Here is a 21,068-nt window from a genome sequence, read left to right as displayed (position 1 = left end):
TCTTTTGGCAAACTCTCTTCGAGAACCTCGGGACAAAGTTAAAATTTTCATCCTCTTATCATCCTCAAACGGATGGGTAGAGTGAAAGTGCTAATTCTACTATTTTGGACATTTTAAAATCCTATGTCTCTGATAATCAAAGAGAATGGGAAAAGTATTTGCCTTTAGTAGAGTTTGCATACAATAACACGGTGCACTCTAGTACTGGTAAGGCACCCTTTGAGATCATCTATGGTAAGCCTCATTTACCACCCATTCTTCTTACGAAGGATAAGAAGTTTACAGCATATGAGTTTGTTAGAGACATTGATACAACTTTTACTCAAGTAAAAGCTGCTATCCAAAGGACACAAGAGAAGTATAAATGCGAAGCAGATAAGCATCGTCGTAAGTTAGATCTCAAGTTGGGACAGTATGTTCTTCTTAAGTTTAAGAAGGCTCGCTTGAAGAAGCAGAAATGTCAAAAGGGTAAAGTGGTTAAGCTTTCTAATCGCTATTATGGCCCTTTCAAGATCACAGATAAGATAAACGATGTGACTTTTTGTTTAAATCTACCAAGTCATTAGAACATTCATAATGCTTTCCATATAAGTTTGCTACGTCCCTATACTGGAGAACCTCTAATGGAACCAATCAAGAAAGATTTACCTGACATAGAAGAAACAGAAGAGTTTCTTGTGCCTGAAAGAATTTTACACCATCAAGACAATACTCTAAGGTCAGGTAAGGCATTACGGAAGTATCTGGTTAAGTTTAAGAATTATCCCCCATTGGACGCTAAGTTTATGACTGAGAGAGAACTATAAGACTTTCTTAAGGATGTATCCCCTCTACAGTTGAGGTCAACTGTTTAGAAGCTAGAGGGATGTCACTAAATTGATTTTTTATTATACATTCTCTATTTAATAAATTAATGTCAATAAATTAATGAATTACTTTTCTTCAAGTGTTGATGATGATCTAGCATGAGACCATTTAGAGATCAGTATTCCTAGTGCATCACTTAATGGAGTGATCAGAGCACTGTGACAGGGATATCTAGTACAGGCAGTACAAGTTATGAAGGGGAAAAGAAGTGTTTACCAAGTGTAAGAGTGTACACAAGAACCAAGGAGTTACACATAAATAAAGATGGATTGACTTCTAAGAAGAGGAAGTGCATTAGCATTATGTACATGTATTTATATTGCATCTAGGGACGCCTGGGAATGTTTACTTGTGTGTAATAAGCATTGCATTCATTTGGGATCATCCTCTCCCCTACAAGTGAAGGTTTAAGGTTTTTTCTTTCATTAAGAAAGATAAGAGAGGGAATTCTCTCACTAAGAAAGACGAGACACATCATCCTTTGGAAGTGAGGAGAGAAGTGATTTTCTCTTTCTAAGGTCCAAAATGACACAAGCTTTAGTGTGGAATTCAATCTTACGATTGAGGCCCAAGGCAATCTAATGAACTCTCCTTATCTATAACTCAAGGTGGTTGCATGGACCACAAGTTAAGAGTATAGTTTAAAAAGTTGTTTTTTTGGAAAATCCATTTTTAAAAATATCTCGCAATAGAAAAATGATCTCTAAAAACAAGCCACGTAGGTTATCAGGAACAAGAAGAACTACAACTTTTGTGTTGGACGTTTTTTTCATCCAAACAACGCATAAAGAGATATCTTGAAATTAGTGTTGCAGAGTGGAACAACCACATCTTGTATGGAGATCAACTCAACTCTCTCTCCAAGAAGAGAAGCTCTTGAAAGCCTATAAAAGAGGAGGCTCTCCTTGGGTGTAAGGGAGAGGTGAAGGAAGTATCACTTTGCATGTATCCAAGAGGAGAAGAGAATGCGTAAGTGCTGCGGAAGCCCTGCCGAATTCAAGTGTTGTAGAAGCTCTGTTGAAGTCAAGTTCCAAGACGAGAAGAAAAGGTGCAAGTACTGCGGAAGCTCTGGTGAAATCAAGTGCCAAGAGGATATTGTGTAGGAGGGAAGGAGACTCAAGAAGGATCAAAAGGTACCAACTTCCAAGTTGTGCAAGTATTAATTGGTTGTATACCGTGCAAGGAACTGTGATCTTGTTTCCAAGATCTACAAGTAAGAATTGGCTTATGTGTAATAAAGGAGCTTGCTCCTTGTCAATAATATAACTCCACAAGGGGGGGGATTGGCCCATCTTCCAGTCCCTAGTGTGTTGCCAATTTCTCCAGCTCTCTCTCTACATCTTTCTTTTCTCTCATCTATTCTCCCTCTATGCCAACACAATATTTGCCATATATATTTTAAGTATATAAGAAAGTCAAGCATGTATCTCGGATTCTATAACACTAGTGCATCACATCTTTCCCACTTGCAAAGAAATAGATCATGGTAGCCCATTCCTAAAGTTTGGATTCCCCCTGAAAAAAAAGAAAACAAAAAAAATTGTAATCACATGGTACAATCTTCTTCCTTCATTCTCTTTCTTACTGAAACTTAACTAAGGCTTAGTAGCTTATTCATAATCTCTCTTCCCATTCTCACCTCTCCTATTGAAGTCAAAAATTAACACTTATCCCTAGCCCCTCACTAGCACTCTTAAACATTCAAGATGAGAAGCCCAACCTCATGGGCTCAATCAAGCTTAGCAAAGCTTAGAAGGTTCTAAGCATTGCATGATGTGCAAGGGGTTCCCATTGGATGGCCGTCTTCGTGCTCTTGTAAAATGTCAAGTAAAAAGTAGTTCATGCTATTAAGATGTATGCATCAATGTCTATGCACAATAGCTTAATCCTTGTGCAAAGGGACCCAATGCTTTACATAGGGAGCCGAATGCAAGTGTACTGCTATGCAAACATATAGTTATTTTATTTAAGATTAATTTTTAAGTTCTTTTAGCTTGCCTTTCATGTGAATTAATGGGGAATTATCTCTTTAAGCATCCCTAGTACTAGCACTCATGATTGAGTAAAAGAACAACCCTAGCTCAAACTTATGGTACCATCATCATGACCCTCCAACTCACCCAAACTCCTCTCACACTCAACCTCTACTTCGTTTCCATGTGCACAAGGTTAAGGACTCAATTTTTTGCCTAATGTTAATTGGCATTTACATCATCATATCTTCTCTTTGTTTGCCTCCATGACACATCCCCCCAAATCCAATATCATGCACAGTTGAAATACTTGATCTAAGTATGTCCATTGTTCAAAGGAAACCTTTAGGCTTGGTCCCCTTTAGAACACTAAAACCAATTCCTTAAACAGTTCAGAGCCCAAAGCAAAGGTTTTTTGGGTTCAATATACAAAATTCTTTAGTTTAGCCAACAAATTGTGGCTCAAATTGTTTGATATTTTTGAGTTGAGTTGATTTTCATGGGTGCTTGGGTTCAGACCTAGGGCTTCACCCTCAATGGCATATTTAATACTAATCAAGTTCTTTTAAAGATGTGTATATTTAAAATGTACATGATATCTCACATGACAAGGCTAGGCATTATGTTTTCTCTCTTTCCTAATAAAAAGAACTTTATTGGTTTTTTTGCATACTAAGAATTGTGGCATTATACCATCAGACCGACACATTTGCATCCAATGTTTAAGCACATATTACACATGTTCTCATTTTGTACTACCATGCTTTGGCCCCTATGATTATGAAATATTGTTTAATATTTCTATATGCATTTGCATGAATTCTCTAATAATTGGACAATCCCCATCAAACATAAAAAGCACCAATATTTAAGCCTTCAATAAGTTCAATTAGTAAAAACTCTAAACATTATTATAGTTACTATACCAAAGAGTAAATTACCTTTGTAGAAGAGCCCTAGAAGAGGACCATGCTAACTTAGTGATATAAATTAGTTTGTAATTAAGTATCCCTCTTCCCCCCTACCCTTGTCCTTATGCCTCCCCTCCCCTCTTTGATCACTCCCTTAATTTTAAGCTTTGGGGAGGAAATTAACCAGGATCTATCCATAATGTATATACTTAAGTGCTTTTGGAAAAACCCCCCTCCATTGCACTTACATGATTCTATAAGTTTTCCATGGTAAATCCCTTAGTACATGGCTCTTCTTACATGCATGTCTACGCTCGATTGTATGCATGCTATTGTAATATGTGGTATTGTGTGTGTGCATGCGTGCATACATGCACACATGTGTACTATGTAGTGTGGAGTTACTTGCAAGTACAAATAACTTAGATATGGTGTAAAGGAATGGAATAGTTTATAATATGTTTTAGTTATGATAAATGTTCGAAATCCCTACGTGTGTAATGAGAGGCACATATATCATAACCTTAAATGTATTTTGTTTTACTTGCTATACCCAAATCTCTATTTGAATTTCTCATTTGTTCAATAGCATAGATGTTATAAGTGATATATTATTGCCTTGCTTTAAACATACTTGTATCTATTCTTATGACAATGGCCCTTCTTTGTCCATGAGTATTGTTGTAGCTGTTAAACTTTGCACTTCATTTTTTCACCTATTTATCCTTTTTCCTTCACTTCAAACCTAACTTTTTTAAATATCTCCATTTTAGATAAAATCCAAGGATATACTTGTCAACAACCTTGAACCCACTTGATCTCGACATTTCTGTAGCATACAAATTATATTTGAGGATAGTATACCCATAAAACTTAACCATTTGTCTCTGCCCCAATTTGAATCTTACCTCAAGATCATCACTACAAAATACCAAATTATCCCTTATATTTTAATCAATAAAAATACATTATGTTGACATTTGATGTGATCTTCCCTAAATGTTGTAATGTTCCTACACACAAATATTTAAGTTATCATAATCTAAATTATTCTCAAGTATAAAATAATGTGATGAATGTCTCTACACATATCCTAAAACTTATAAACATTGGGGCGATTTTAAATTGTTTCCTTATGCTTCTCTTTCACATGAATGGTGAAAGAAACTTCATATCTTAAAAATGAGGAAAAATATAAAATCCTAAAATTATGACAAAACATGCTCAACTTTCAAAAATAAGTTTGGAGACATATAATATTTTAGCTAATCAATGAATATTGGACACTAAGATCATCAAGATAACCTATTCATTGAATTTTGTTGAAACTTTTCCTAAGATACTTCACCATTACTAAAAATTTCATCTATATGGTCTTTCATTTGATTGAAAACATGTCCTAGCTACTTTACCATTACTAAATTTTTTGTTGCATGGTCTTTTATTTAATATAAATGCATCATTTAAATTATTCAATGAAAAGTTTTTCTTCATCACCATTGGGCTAAGATTAGTTAATATATATCTTGCTTTTACTCATTACAATGTTAATGTGATGATTTCCATAGTGCATCTAGATCCATTAGAATAGTTCTTGTATTTCATTTGAAGCTTTTAAATATATTACACCTCTAACAATTGCCCCCTATTGATAGTGTGAGGGTGTGTATCTTACTACTATATTATTTTACCTATAGGTTCGGAAAGCCCCAAACCTCCAGAGGGCTTTCCAAACCTATCCCCTTTTCCAAACCTCCCTTTTTCAATCAAAACCCCCTCCTCTCCTCTCTTTGTCACTTATAATATCTCATTTTCTCTTTCCCTTCCCTTTTTTCATTAAAGCCTTCCTCCCCCCCCCCCCCCCCCCCCCCCTTTTTCATATTAAAACCCCTTCCCCTCTCTCTCACTTATAATCTCTCTTTTTCTTTTCCCCATCCCCTTTTTAATTAAATTATTTCCCCCTCCTCCCTCTCTCTCTCTCATGTGTAGGGCCTAGGTTCTCTCTCTCTCTCTCTCTCTCTCTCTCTCTCTCTCTCTCTCTCTCTCTCTCTCTCTCTCTCTCTCTCTCTCTCTTGCAATATCTCATTTTCTCTTCTCCTTCCCTTTTTTCATTAAAGCCTCCCCCCCCCAACCCCCCAACCTCCCTTTTTTAAATTAAAACCCCTTCCCCTCTCTCTCACTTATAATCTGTCTCTTTCTTTTCCCCATCCCCTTTTTAATTAAATTCTTTCCCCCTTCCCCCCCCTCTCTCTGTCTCTCATGTGTAAGGCCTAGGGGTTCTCTCTCTCTATGTGTTAGATTAAATTTTTTAATTTAAACGTTTTGTTTAATTAAAACAAGGAGAGAAAAATAGCAAAAAAAAGAAGAGGAGAGGGAGGGAGGGAGACGAGTGTGTATCATTGCATCTTACAACTATATTATTTTAGCTATAGGTTCAGAAAGCCCCAAACCTCCAGAGGGTTTCCAAAACCTAACCCCTTTTTCAAACCTCCCTTTTTCAATCAAAACCCCCTCCCCTCCTCTCTTTCTCAGGTGCAATATCTCATTTTCTCTTCCCCTTCCCTTTTTTCATTAAAGCCTCCCCCTTCCCTCCCCCCCCCCCCCCCCCCCCCCACACCTCCCTTTTTAAAATTAAAACCCCTTCCCCTCTCTCTCACTTATAATCTCTCTCTTTTTTTCCCCATCCCCTTTTTAATTAAATTCTTCCCCCCTCCCCCCTCTCTCTCTCATGTGTAGGGCCTAGGTTCTCTCTCTCTCTCTCTCTCTCTCTCTCTCTCTCTCTCTCTCTCTCTCTCTCTCTCTCTCGTGTAATATCTCATTTTCTCTTCCCCTTCCCTTTTTTCATTAAAGCCTCCTCTCCCCTCACCTCCCTTTTTAAAATTAAAACCCTTCCCCTCTTTCTCACTTATAATCTCTCTCTTTCTTTTCCCCATCCTCTTTTTAATTAAAATTCCCCCCCCCCTCTCTCTCTCATGTGTAGGGCCTAGGTTCTCTCTCTCTCTCTCTCTCTCTCTCTCCTTCCTTTAATTAAATCAAACTTATTTTTCAATCAAAACTCTCTCTCTCTCTCTCTCTCTCTCTCTCTCTCTCTCTTTGTTAGATTAAACTTTTTAATTTAAACGTTTTGTTTAATTAAAATAAGGAGAGAGAGAGAGAGAGAGAGAGAGAGAGAGAGAGAGAGAGAGAGGGAAAAAGCAAATAAAAATAAGAGGAGAGGGAGGGAGAGAGACGAGTGTGTATCATTGCATCTTACTACTATATTATTTTAGCTATAGGTTTGAAAAGCCTCGAACCTCCAGAGGGCTTCTCGAACCTACCCCCTTTTCCAAACCTCCATTTTTCAATCAAAACCCCCTCCTCTCTCTTCCTCATGTGCAATATCTCATTTTCTCTTCCCCTTCACTTTTTTCATCAAAGCCTCCCCCACCCCCCCACGCCTCCCCCCCCCCCCCCCCCCCCCCCCCTTTTCTAAATTAAAACTCCTTCCCCTCTCTCTCACTTTGAATCTCTCTCTTTCTTTTCCCCATTCCCTTTTTGATTAAATTCTTCCCCTCTCCTCCCTCTCTCTCTCATGTGTAGGGCCTAGGTTCTCTCTCTCTTTCTCTCTCCTTATTAAATTAAACTTATTAAATCAAAACTCTCTCTCTCTCTCTCTCAATTAGATTAAACTTTTTAATTTAAACATTTCTTTAATTAAATATTTTAAAAGCTTTTTTTAATTTAAAGTTTTTTGAACATAGTTTTTCACACACTTTGAGAAGGAGATAGAATAAAAGAGAGAGAGAGAGAGAGAGAGAGAGAGAGAGAGAGAGAGAGAGAGAAGAAGAAGAAGAAGAAGAAGAAGAAGAAAGAGAAAAGTTTTTTTTTAATTAAACATTCTTCTTTTCCCCTTACCCCTCTCTCCCATGCGTAGGTAGGGCCTAGTTTCTCTCTCTCTTTCTCTGTGTTAGTTTAAACTTTTTAATGTAGACATTTTGTTTAATTAAAATAGAGAGAGAGAGAGAGAAAGAGAGAGAAGAAAAGAAAAAAGGAAAAGAGAGGAGAGAGGGGGGAGAGAGACAAATAGAAGAAAATGAGAGAGAGAAAATAAGAAGTATTATAGAGAAAGAATTTGAACATAGTGAGATAATTATATAGAAATGAAAGATAAAATTTAAACAAAAGAGAAAAAAAGAGAGAAGTTTTTTTAAAAATTAAAATAAGGAGAGAGAGAGAGAGAGAGAGAGAGAGAGAGAGAGAGAGAGAGAGAGAGAGAGAGAGATACAAAGAGCAAAAAGGAAAGAAGAGGAGAGGGAGGGAGAAAGAGCCCTAGAGAGAGAGGGAATTATAGAGAGAGAAAATATAAAATTTAAGAGAGAGAGAGAGAGAAAGAAAAAAGGAAAAGAGAGAAGAGAGGGGGGACAGAGACAGAGAGAAGAAAATGAGAGAGAGAAAATAAGAAGAAGAAGAGAGAGAATTTGAACATAAAGAGAATTAAGAGAGAGGAAAGATAATAAAAGAGAGAGAAGGAGAGAATAAAAATATAAAATTTAAAAGGGAGAGAGTGAGAGAAGAAAAAAATGAAAATTAGGAGAAAGGGGAGAAGAAGAAAAGGGGGCTGAGAGAGAGAGAGAGAGGAGAAGAGAGAGAATTTAAACATAAAGAGAGAATTATATATAGGGAAAGGATAAAATTTACATACTTTAAGAGAGACTGGGGGGGGGGGGGGGGGAAGAAAGTGAAAGAAGAAGAAGAAGAAGAAGAAGAAGAAAAGAGAGAGAACATGTAGAGAGAATTATAGAGAGAGAAAAGATTAAATTTAAAAAGAGAGTGAGAATAAAAAATAGAGGAGAAAGAGAGAAGGGAAAGAGAGGAGAGAGAGAGAGGGAGAGAGAGAGAAGAAAAGGAAAGAGAAAGAGAGAGAGAGAGAGAATAAAAAATTTAAAAAGAGAATGAAGAGAGAGAGAGAGAGAGAGAGAGAGAGAGAGAGAGAGAGAAAGAAGGCAAAAAAGAAAAAAGAGGAGAGGGAGAGAAGGAAACGAGAGGAGAGAGAGGGGAGAATAAAAGAGGAGAGAGAGAGAGAGAGTAGAAAAGCGGGGAGAGAAAAAAGAGAGAGAGAGAACTAGGAGAAAAGAAAAAATAAACTAAAATAGAAGGCAAAGAAAGAGAGAGAGAGAGAGAGAAATTAGACATAGGAAATTTGGGAGAGAGAGAGAGAAAGAGGAAAAAGAGGAGAGAGAAAGATGAGAAATGGATTGTTGAGTGAAGTTGCCGTGTGATAGCATAGCAACTTTGCCGCTTTGAGGCAACAGAGCTGCCGTGAAGCAGCCTAGCATTCTATGCGCGCGAAGCGCGCGCGGAATTCTAGTTCTTATTATTATTGCATATCCATTAAGATATTTTCTAGGTATATTTAAAAGCTTGTAATATTTATTGACTCTCATTACATTGGTAAGTGACAACGCTACTTAGAAGTTATTTTATAGCAAGTATAATCTCTTTCTTACTAGTTGTCCAAGTTTATTCTACTTTTGGTCAAAGCTCTTTCTGTTCATATTTACAATGCATGCCCTTTTTTCCCCTTTTTGATACTAATGTTAAGACTTTAAGATTGTCAACTCATACTCTTAAGTCATATTCTACATCTCTTCCCAGACATCTAGCACAACAAATGTAGACAAATGCCATCCACTCTTAGTGTATTTTACCCATGGTGGCACCTACATAAGGGAGAAGTTTCTAAAACGGTTCTCCCTTCTCCATGTTAGGGCACATTCTCAAGGGGATGAATAGCTTACAACCCTTGAGTGGAGAGTTGATAGTAGGGAAACTTGTCCTTTTTGAGGAACTACATTAGTTACCATCACATGTACACATGTGATTTCCACTTTCTTGTGATTTTGAGATATTTATGGTAAATGAATTGTGGTGTGTACATGTATTTGGGAATTTGCGCAGTCTCCTAGTTAGGGCCCTGCATCTTAAGAGTGTTCATCTAATGTTTAGTTATCCTTCAGAGCAAAAATGATGGTTATTGCATTTTTATAAAGCTATATTGACTAAATAATAATTTTTAATCGTTTCTTATAACTAATTAATTGAAAGATTATCAATAACTATTCTTTAATATCATTTGAATATCCAAATTTTATATTATAGGATTGCTCTTGTATGAATACTAGTGAATAAATATTTTGAATGTGGGTCCAAAAAAGTTTGAATTCCTCTCTAAGAAGCAAATGAGGTCATTGACCTTCTTATTCTTGAGGCATTTTGCAATGTGACATGTGGCATTAATTTAGACAATTTTTAGAGAGAGTTACATTTTTCAATATTAGCATGAACTACAAGGTTATTGACTTTATCATAGCATAGAATTTATGTTTGTCTTCTAAAAGACTAAGCATGGTTGAGTGTGAATTGTCCTTAAGTGAGTCCAAAAATGCTTTTGTTTATCCAAGTGGTGTTGATGCACATCTACATGTTGTATTCTATTTGAGTGGTGTTGATCCATGGTTTATGTGATTTTGACTTCATGGTTCAAATGTCTTGGTATTCACATGGTTGTTGATCAATGATCTCCTACCACCATTGACTTTGATAGTTGGAGTACTTTGGTTGTTACAAAGAATCGAATTGGTGTGCTCAGATAAAGCACATTGAGACCCATAATCATTGTTATGTTGAGGAATGACTTAGATTAAATGAGGTTGACCTAGTCTGTGTATTTGAGTAGTGAAACTCAACAAATCTATTTAGAAAGGCCCTCTCTCATGGAAGTTTGAACCTTTTCACAAGGCTTTTAAGATATTTTCCTTCTTGGATTGATCATTCTTATCCTTATACTTGTTTACATGATCATTCCTGATGAAGAGTTTTAATGTATACTGCTAGTGTTCCACGCGCACAGAACACTAGGCCACTTTGCGGCAGTGAAGCAGTAAGCAAAGTTGCCGTGCTATTGCACGACGACAACTTCGCTCAATAATCCATTTCTCATCTTTCTCTCTCCTCTTTTTCCTCTCTCTCTCTCTCTCCCCCAAATTCCCTATGTCTATTCTTTCTCTCTCTCTCTCTCTCTCTCTCTCTCTCTCTCTCTCTCTCTCTTTCTTTGCCTTCTATTTTAGTTTATTTTTCTTTTCTTTTGGTTCTCTCTCTCTCTATCTCTTTTCTCTCCCCGCTTTTCTTCTCTCTCTCTCTCTCTCTCTCCTTTTATTCTCCCCCCTCTTCTTTTCCTTCTCTCTCCCTCTCCTCTTTTTTTCTTTTTTTTTCTTCTCTCTCTCTCTCTCTCTCTTCATTCTCTTTTTAAATTTTTTTCTTTTCGTTCTCTCTCTCTCTCTCTCCTTTTCTTCTCTTTGCGTTTTTCTTCTCTCTCTCTCTCTCCTCTCTTTTCCTTCTCTCTTTCTCATTTATTTTTTATTCTCTCTTTTTAAAATTTCTCTCTTTTATTCTCTCTTTTTCTTATATATAATTCTCTCTTTATGTTTATACTCTCTCTCTTCTTCTCCTCTCTCTCTCTCTGTTCCCTTTTTCTCTTCTCCCAATTTTCCTTTTTTTCTTCTCTCCCTCTCTCCCTTTTAAATTTTATCTTTTTCTTCTCTCATTCTCTCTCTTTTAAATTTTATATTCTCTCTCTCTCCCTCCTCCCCTCTCCCTTCCTCTCTCTCTAAAAAAATATTTAAATTTTAAAAAGAATTTTCTCTTTTCTTTTTTTCTCCATCTCTCTTCCTCTGTTCCTCTTTTTTCTTTTTATTCTCTTCTCTCTCTCTCTCTCTCTCTCTTTCCTCTCCTTTCCTTTCCTTCTCTCTCCTCTTTTTTCCTTTTTTCTTCTCTCTTTAAATTTTTTTATTTTTTATTTCTTTTAACTTTTATCTTTCCTCTCTCTATAATTCTCTCTATGTTCAAATTCTCTCTCTTATTCTTATTATTTTCTCTCTCATTTTCTTCTCTCTATCTCTATCCCCTCTCTCTCTTCTCTTTTTCTTTTTTCTTTCTCTCTCTTAAATTTTATATTTTCTCTCTCTATAATTGTCTTTCTCTCTGTTCCCCCTCTCTCTCCCTCCCTCCCTCTCCTCTTCTTTCTTTTTTGCTATATATATATATATATATCCTTATTTTAATTAAAAAAACTTTTCTCTTTTTTTTCTTTTAAATTTTATCTTTCATTTCTCTATAATTCTCTCTCTATAATTCTCTTTCTCTTTGTTTTCCCTCTCCTCTTCTTTTTTTTTGCTCTCTCTCTCTCTCTCTCTCTCTCCTTATTTTAATTAAACAAAATGTTTACATTAAAAAGTTTAATCTAACAGAGAGAGAGAGAGAGATTTTCTTTTTTTCTTTTCCTCTCTCTCTCTCTCTAATTTTATATTTCCTCTCTATAATTCTCTTTCTCTTTGTTTCCCCTCTCTCTCTTCTCTTCTTCTTTTTTTTGCTCTCTCTCTCTCTCTTTTCTCTCTCCTTATTTTAATTAAACAAAACGTTTACATTAAAAAGTTTAATCTAACACAGAGAGAGAGAGAGAGAGAGAGAGAGAGAGAGAGAAAACCTAGGCCCTACGCATGAGAGAGAGGGAGAAGGGGGAGAAGAAAAATGTTTAATTAAAAAAAGACTATTCTCTTTCATCTTCCTTCCCCTTCTCTCTCCGTCTTCTTCTTTTTATCCTTCTTCTTCTTCTTCTTCTCTCTCTCTCTCTCTCTCTCTTTCTCTTTTATTCTATCTCCTTCTCAAGGTGTGTGAAAAACTATGTTAAAAAATTTTTAAATTAAAAAAAGCTTTTAAAATGTTTAATTGAAGAAAAGTTTAAAGTAAAAAGTTTAATCAGAGAGAGAGAGAGAGAGAGAGAGAGAGAAACTTTTGATTTAAAAAGAAGTTTGATGTAATTAAAGGAGAGAGAGAGAGAGAGAGAGAGAGAGAGAGAGAGAGAGAGAGAGAGAGAGAGAGAGAGAACCTAAGCCCTACAAATGAGAGAGAGAGGGGGGAGGGGGGAAGAATTTAATTTAAAAGGGGATGGGGAAAAGAAAGAGAGAGATTATAAGTGAGAGAGAGGGGAAGGAGTTTTAATTTAAAAAAAGGAGGTGGGGGGGAGGGGGTGTGAAAAGGCTTTAATGAAAAAAGGGAAGGGGAAGAGAAAATGAGATATTGCACGTGAGAAAGAGAGGAGGGGAAGGGGTTTTGATTGAAGAAGGGAGGTTTGGAAAAGGGGGTAGGTTCGAGAAGCCCTCTGGAGGTTCAGGGCTTTCCAAACCTATAACTAAAATAATATAGTAGTAAGATGGTAAAGATGTGTGAGCACAATTAAGATCACCTTTGGTTTTTTCTTCCTTAAGAGTTTTTTTTCCTTTTGTACTTCTCTCTTTCCATGACCTTCGATAGTAGCATGTAACCTTCATCTCGCTCATCCATTATTGTTTGCATTCTTACTATGCATGTTTGCTATTGTTTCTAACCAAACACATTGTTATACTTCAAATTATCATTTTCTAGCTTCAAATATTTCTCAAACAATTCCTAGCTATTGTAATAAGAAGAATCCATATAATTTATTCAAGATAAGATCGTTAAAAAACACTTAAACTCAAGCAAGGATGGCTTTAAGAACCTATGTATAAATTTATGTTAGTGTGTATGTGGCGAAAGTTTCAGTTTAGACTTTAGAAAGTGAGATGAATTATTTCCTAATCCCAAAATTCTTATAATTGATTGGAGAATACTTTTTATGAGACACATAAAGATATAGAGCCCTAACAATTTTAGTTTTTCAACTTACAATGGTAAAATCTTCTCTATCATAAAGGAGCAAAAGCATGCACTAAAATATAGTTCAACCATGTTAATGCAAATAAAATGTTATGATTGAAGTAAAGTAAATCACAAAATACACAATCATCAAAGTTCAACATTTTTGGGAGGAAAAATCCGTAAATAATGTATTGATTAGCTAGAGTGGAACGTTGGCGTACGGTCTACATAAACCTCAACCATCTATCTTTTGCCCCAATTTGAAGTCTTGCTCTGAATGCGCTTAGTACAAGATTACTAGACTATATCTTACATTTTTATGAATGGAGCTACATTTATGTTTACATTTCATATCATCTTCTCTTGAAAACGAAAGACAAATGCAATGGGAAATATCCAAATGGTGTAACTATCAATAGAAATGCACACAAAGAGCATTTTTATATACACAAACTTATCAATGGTTTGACAAATCCTTACCTGATCTACATAAATGATATAGAGCGTACTTGAAAAAACCCCCCAATACATAGAGTGATTGTGAGATATTGTTGACGTTTGCGATAGCCTCTTAATCTAGTTTCGAAAACTTTCTTAATTGTGGCAAATTATTTGTTTTGAATAAATTTAATTAGCTTTATACACTTAGAGAATTAATTATGATTCTTGAAAGAAAGTCATTTGGAACCTGGGAAGCCATTGTTTTCATGACTAGACACGTTATTTCAGTTCATGAAAGTCATCTTGTGGAACCTGGGAACATTTGTTTCATGGAGGACCCCTAGAAGGTATATTTCCAACTTGATGCGTGACTTATCGAACTTTAGCTTTTTGACTATCGGAGGAGTTAGCGAATAGGGGGGGGGGACTCTTCCTCCTAAAGCCCCATGTGGGAGGGCTCCTCCTCCTCCTCCGTCGCACTCGATGAATGGGGGTTAGCAAATCATTGATGAGAATCGATCTTGTACGTTGATACAGTCAATGTTCGGGAAATCGCTGCGGTTGTGCAAAAGCCTTCTCAAGAATGTGTGAGGGAAAAACGCCTTCCAGAAAACAGTAATTTGCGTCATCTTTCAAAAACATGAAGCGAAAGGGCTTCATAGTAGGCTAGCGTTAATACCAAGAGTGCATATGCTGTTCGAAGCTACATTTGCCTGAAAGGCCCTGGTAAATAATGGAGAGCGAATATTGTGGCGCTGCGTCTTCTTTTCGGACTCGTCTTTGCCCTTTTCTTTCTCTTTTTTGGGGGCGGGGGGGACGCGTGGGCGGAATTATTGGGGTTGCCAATCATCATGCACTCCTGCCTTTCTTTTCTTGTGTGTGTCTACATTGAGGTTCAACCGTTCATGTCTTATCTTCAAAACAAAAATCGAATCCTTCAGCTTATAGTCTCCTCCCTTTCCTTTTTTCTTCACATCGGGGGCCGGAGTTCCCTGATCCTTCCCCTCTTCCTCTTTTGCACACGAATCCTCCGCTCTCTCTCCTCCTCCTCCTCCCCCTCCCCCTCCTTCCGGAGGACAGTCTCTGCATTTGAGGGCTCTCCCACATTTAGGGGACTCGCCTCCATCTTTAGGTTTATCTCCCTCTCAATTCATATCTTCGTCTTCTTCATTAGGACCCTCTTTTTATCGAGGGGACTCTCTTCTCCTTCCTCTCCATCTCCATATTTAGGCTCATATCTTCTGGAATTTCATGAGTTGCCATATTGAGCCACAACAAGCTGAAGAAGCCGGCCACGAGGAAGGCAGGACCAATGGAGACAGTCGCTACCACTCCTACAATCAACACGTGGTGGTGGTCCCATTCCCAGCCCAAGGCCACATAAGGCCTCTGATGGAGCTATCCAAGAAGCTGGCACAAGGCAGCGCCAGCACCCTGGTCACGGTGGTGAACACAGAGTACAACCACGAGCGCCTGGTGGCCAGTGGGGGCGGCACCGCAGCCAACCTGCGGCTGGAGGCCATCCCAGACGGCCTTCCGCGTGACCACCCGCGTACCGCCCCCCTGGATGACCTCTGCCACGCCGTCGCGGGGCCCATGGCGGCCTCCCTGGTGGCCTTCCTCCGGAATCTGGCGACCCCTGCGCCCACCTCTCTAGTGTGTGATCTCACCCTCCCGTTCGGCAAGTCGGTCGCCCGGGATTCGGGACTCCCCTGGGTCGCCTTCTGGACCAGATCCGCCTCCTATTTGGCCTCCGTGCGGCTCTTCTGTGAAGGCATTTGGCCCCCTCCCTCCCACGGTGAAGTAGCTCTCCTGCCCTCTCCTCATTCATTTCATACAAAGAAAGCTATGCCAGTTGAGCGCGCCAGCATCTCTCACCCAATCCATTCCACACAAGCCTTACTCTTCGTGTGTGTGTGTGTATATGGTTGACTTGGGAGTAATTGGATTTTAACAACTAAGAGCGTCTTCTAAGCAATGCTAACATATAGATACTTTTAAGTAATGCCAACAATAATAAATAGTATTAAGCAAGATACACAATTAACCATTAAACGCATACAATTTAGAGAGTATCATTTTTAACAACGAGAGAAAAGATGTCTATTACACTATTAGGAAGCTACAAAGCACATTAGCACTAGAACTCTATCAAATTATCCAAGGGTTCTCCTTAATTTAATCAAAACTCCGGCTTGGAATGTTAATTTGAAATTGTGAACCTTTACTCTATTGAGCTACCTTCCTCTCTTCCACGTAACAAAAAAAAGGATAGCTGAAATTATTAATCTCATCTAGTTTTCACATTAATTTCATCTAGTTTTCACATTGCAAACACGAATGGACTAATAGCTCCAACCATTTATTTCGTCTAGTTTCACATTATTAACAAGAATGGTTTTTCTATGCACTAAACAAACTACGTTTATCTATTCTTTCTTTTTTGGTACAGATGCTTGCGATTTGAGTAGTTATATTGTTGGTGCAGCACCAATTAGACCTTTGGATATGAGTCCACCTCTTTTCAACAATCCACATGATTTCTTATATGACTTTGTTACAAGGCCGGTACATGAGGTAAATGATGCAATGTGCATCCTCTTACATACATTTGAATCCTTGGAAGCCTCTGTAGTGAAGCATTTGCTCAATAATTTGAGAATCCTTTGTATTGGCCCTCTATTATCTCCCACCATCTTTAGCAACACTATAACACATGTGACACCTGAAACTACTTCTCTTTGGGAAGAAGAACACCATTGTTTGGATTGGCTCGACAAGCAAGCTAATAGATCGGTTGTCTATGTGTCCTTTGGGAGTATTACAATTTGGTCAGAGATGCAAATAGAAGAGTTTCTTCTTGGCCTTGAGTCGAGCAATATGACCTTTTTGTGGGTATGGCGCCCAAACTTGACTAGGGCTCTACATCTTAACAAAATCTTTGAGAGAATGAAGGAGAGGGCATTATGTGTTGCATGGGCCCCTCAACTTAAAGTTTTGTCTCATAGAGCAGTGGGTGCATTTGTGATGCATGGGGGATGGAATTCTATCCTTGAAGCTATCACATGTGCTATACCCATGGTTGGATTGCCATATTTTGCAGATCAAAGGGCCAATTGTCGGTGTATTAGCGATGGATGGAAAATTGGACTAATCTTTGAGGAAAACAAGGAAGGGTTGGTGACAAAGGAAGAGGTTTGTAAGAAGATCATGTTACTCATGCATAAAGACTTCAGTTTAAGTATTAGACAAAGACTAGATACTCTTAAGGATGAAGTAAGGAGAGCTCTTTCTAAGACTGGTTCTTCATACAAAGATTGGGAAAATTTTCTTCATACTATAAACACTATAAATTCTTCAAGATCCATTTTGGATTAAGATTCTTTTTATATCAACTTGATATTTTTAGCATTATTCCTTAGTATTAAATATGGTATTGTTAAACCTTGGCATCCTTGTACTTTCAAGCTTAATTAAATTCTTTGGTGGACCACTATTAACATTGCTCTTATTTGACAATGAAAATTGTATCAATCATTTGTAATCAAATCATAAGATTTTGTATACTAGATCTCATCTTATTACTATATTATTTTAGCTATAGGTTCGGAAAGCCCCGAACCTCGAGAGGGCTTCTTTTCTAAACCTCCCTCCCCTTCCTCTCTCCTCGTTCTCACGTGTAATATCTCATTTTCTCTTCCCCCTCCCTTTTTTTAATTAAAGCCTCCCCTCCCCCTCCCATTCACCTCCCTTTTTTAATTAAAACCCCCTCCTCTCTCTCACTTATAATCTCTCTCTTTCTTTTCTTCCTCCCCTTTTTAATTAAACTCCTCTCCCCTCCCCTTCTCTCTCTCTCATGTGTAGGGCTTAGGTTCTCTCTCTCTCTCTCTCTCTCTACACATGAGAGAGAGAGAGAGAGAGCAAAAAAGAAAGAAGAGAAGAGAGAAGAGAGAGGGGGAACAGAGAGAAAGAGAATTATAGAGAGGAAATATAAAATTTAAGAGGAAAAGAAAATAGAAAAAGAGAGGAAAGAGGGGGGAGAGAGACAAAAAGAAGAGAATGAGAGAGAGAAAATAAGAAGAAGAAGAGAAAGAATTTGAATTCAGTGAGAGAATTATAGAGGAAAGATAAAATTTAAAAGAAAGAAAGAAAATTATAGAGATGAAATATAAATGAGAGAGAGAGAGAGGAAAAGAAAAAAGGAGAAGAGAGGAGAGGAGGGAGAGAGATAGAGAGAAGAAAATGAGAGAGAAAACAAAAAGAAGAAGAGAAAATTTGAACACAAAGAAAGAATTATAGAGAGAGGAAAGATAAAATTTAAAAGAAAGAGAAAGAAAAAAATTAAAGAGAAAAAAAGAAAAAAGAGAAAAAATTTAGTTTAAAAAAAAGAGAAGTATACAAAGAGCAAAAAAGAAAGAAGAGGAGAGGGAGGGAGAGAGAGAGGGAACAAAGAGAAAGAGAATTATAGAGAGAGGAAATTTTAGCTATAGGTTTGGAAAGCCCTGAACCTCTAGAGGGCTTCCCAAACCTACCCCCTTTTCCAAACCTCCCTCCCCTTCCCCTCCCCTCTTTCTCACGTATAATATCTCATTTTCTCTTCCCCCTCCCTTTTTTCATTAAAGCCTCCCCGCCCCCCTCTCACTTCCCTTTTTTAAATTAAAACCCCCTCCCCTCTCTCTCACTTTAATCTCTCTCTCTTTTTTTCCCTCCCTTTCTTTAATTAAATTCCTTCCCCTCCCCCCCTCTGTCTTGTGTAGGGCCTAGGTTTTCTCTCTCTCAGAGGGGGAGAGAGAGAGAAAGAGAGAGAAAGAGACAGGGAACATAGAAAAAGAGAATTATAGAGAGAGGAAATATAAAATTTAAGAGAGAAAAAGAAAATAGAAAAAGAGAGGAAAGAGAAGAGAGAGAGACAGAGAGAAGAAAATAAGAGAGAGAGAGAGAGAGAGAGAGAGAGAGAGAGAGAATAAGAAGAGAGAATTTGAACATAGTGAGAGAATTATAGAGGAAATATAATTTAAAAGAAAAAAAATTATAGAGAAATGAAATATAAATTCGAGAGAGAGAGAGAGAGGAAAAGAAAAAAGGAAAAGAGAGGAGAGAGGGGGGAGAGAGAGAAGAAAATGAGAGAGAGAAAACAAGAAAAAGAAGAGAGAGAATTTGAACATAGAGAGAGAATTATAGAGAGGAAATATAAAATTTAAAAGAAAGAGAAAGGAAAAATTTAAAGAGAAAAAAAAAGAGAAACATTTTTTAAATTAAAATAAAGAGAGAGAGAGAAATATACAAAGAGCAAAAAAGAAAGAAGAGGAGAGGGAGGGAGAAAGAGGGGGAACCGAGAAAAAGAGAATTATAGGGAGATGAAATATATAATTTAAGAGGGAGAGAGGAAAAGAAAAAAGGAAAAGAGAGGGGAGAGGGGGGAGAGAGACATAGAGAAGAAAATGAGAGAGAAAATAAGAAGAAGAGAGAGAATTTGAACACAGAGAGAATTATTGAGAGAGAGTAACTATAAAATTTAAAAGAAAGAGAAAAGAAAAAAAATTTAAGAGAAAAAAATAAAAAGAGAAGAGAGAAGGAAAAGAGAGGAGATGGGGAAAGAGAGAGAAGAAGAATATGAAGAAGAAAGAGGAAGAGAGATGGGGAAAAAGAGAAAAGAGAGAAGTCTTTTTAAAATTTAAATATTTTTTTAGAAAGAGAGGAAGGGAGAAAGGAGAGAGGGGGGAAGAGAGAGAGAGAGAGAGATAAGATATAATTTAAAAGAGGAGAGAAGAAAAATTTAAAATTTAAAAGAGGGAGAAAATAAAAAACGAAAAATTAAGAGAAAGGGAAGAAGAAGAAAAGAGAGAGAGAGAGAGAGAGAGAGAGAGAGAGAGAGAGAGAAAACATGTAAAGAGAATTATAGAGAGAGAAGATAAAATACAGAAGAAAGAGAGAAGGAAAAGAGAGGAGAGAGAGAGAGAGAGAAGAAAAAATTTAAAAAGAGAATGAAGAGAGAGAAAAAGAAAAAATAAAAAATGAAAAAAGAGGAGAGAGAGAGAGAGAGAAGGAAAAGAGAGGAGAGAGAATAAAGAGAGAGAGAAAAGAAAAGCGAGGAGAGAAAAGAGAGAGAGAGAGAGAACCAAGAGAGGAGAAAAAATAAACTAAAATAGAATGCAGAGAGAGAGAGAGAGAGAGAGAGAGAGAGAGAGAGAGAGAGAGAGTTAGACATAGGGAATTTGGAGGGGGGAGGGAGAGAGAGAGAGAGAGGAAAAAGAGAAAAGAGAAAGATGAGAAATGGATTGTTGAGCGAAGTTGTTGCGAAGTGGCCTAGCGTTCCGTGCGCTCGCAAGTCAAATTATATAGGGTTATGTTGCACATTTTGTCCCTCCCCAAAATCTTCCAAGGTGTTACAAGTCAAATTATATGGGGTTGTGTCACATTTTGTCCCTCCCCAAAATCTTCGTAGGTGTGCCATGTGGCATGTGCACACACACACAAAGGAAAGAAGACTAAAAAAGAAAAGAGTGTGTCCTTCTAAATGGTAAGTATAGGATTGTAATACATATGATAAGGAATTACTAGTGGTTGTGCATGCTTTAGACACACAAACATTATCTTATGGGGTCTAACGTTCTTATTAGAACTAATCAATATGCTATTAAACACTTGCTTTCTTAGTCCTTAATCTTTGATAGGCATGCATTAAATGGGCTTGCTTTATATAAAATTTCCATCCTATGGATCAATATCAACCTTTGCATCTTAATGTCGTCATCAATGCACTTAATTGTAGACCTCATGAGAATGTTTTTTTACGTCATATGCTTGGCTTTGACAAGATTAAGATTGTCTACTTAAATCACATCTCTACCATTGAAATTCAAATGCCTACATATGCATAAATCACATCTCTACCATTGAAATTCAAATGCCTACATATGCATCTAACAATGAATTTAGTCATGTGTGGCAACAATTTCATAATACAAATGCTAATATTTCTAATGGTTACATGTAAATGGTGTTTTGTATTACCAAAAGAAAGTGTGTGTAACTACACTTTATAGGGTCATCACTATGGAAGAAATGTACACATTGTAATATATGGAACATCAATGAATTCAATCGATATTAATTGCATCTAAAGAATATTTTTATTGGCTTGATTTAAAGCATGTTGTTG

The 21,068-nt window shown here is 37.1% G+C and overlaps 1 protein-coding gene across 2 annotated transcripts; it reads left to right on the top strand.

Moving 5' to 3' along the window:
- The first annotated feature begins 14,843 nt into the window (after positions 1–14,843).
- Positions 14,844–17,770, top strand: LOC148019551 (UDP-glycosyltransferase 85A2-like). 2 transcript variants are annotated; one of them, XM_087699520.1, is made up of 3 exons: positions 14,845–15,704; positions 16,359–16,483; positions 17,010–17,199. In XM_087699520.1, exons 1-3 carry the CDS (start codon positions 15,158–15,160, stop codon positions 17,058–17,060), a joined length of 723 nt encoding a protein of 240 aa, XP_087555646.1. In that variant the 5' UTR covers positions 14,845–15,157; the 3' UTR covers positions 17,061–17,199. The 2 variants fall into 2 exon arrangements, with proteins under 2 accessions (XP_087555645.1, XP_087555646.1); XM_087699519.1 differs by having other exon boundaries at positions 14,844–15,704; positions 16,359–17,770.
- Positions 17,771–21,068: the final 3,298 nt, after the last annotated feature.

Source organism: Lygodium microphyllum, chromosome 19 (genome assembly GCF_053477565.2).
Source record: "Lygodium microphyllum isolate KBCC chromosome 19, Lygodium_microphyllum_v1.1.10, whole genome shotgun sequence".
NCBI lineage: Eukaryota > Viridiplantae > Streptophyta > Polypodiopsida > Schizaeales > Lygodiaceae > Lygodium > Lygodium microphyllum.
Note: the sequence above shows the minus strand (reverse complement) of the source record. Positions and strands in the feature narration are given on the sequence as shown.

Excerpts from the sequence above, each read along its gene's own strand:
- LOC148019551 (XM_087699519.1), top strand. The coding sequence starts at position 15,158 with ATGAGTTGCCATATTGAGCCACAACAAGCTGAAGAAGCCGGCCACGAG. Across the intron at positions 15,705-16,358 it reads TTGGCCCCCTCCCTCCCACG|ATGCTTGCGATTTGAGTAGT; the intron begins GTGAAGTAGCTC and ends TTTTTGGTACAG.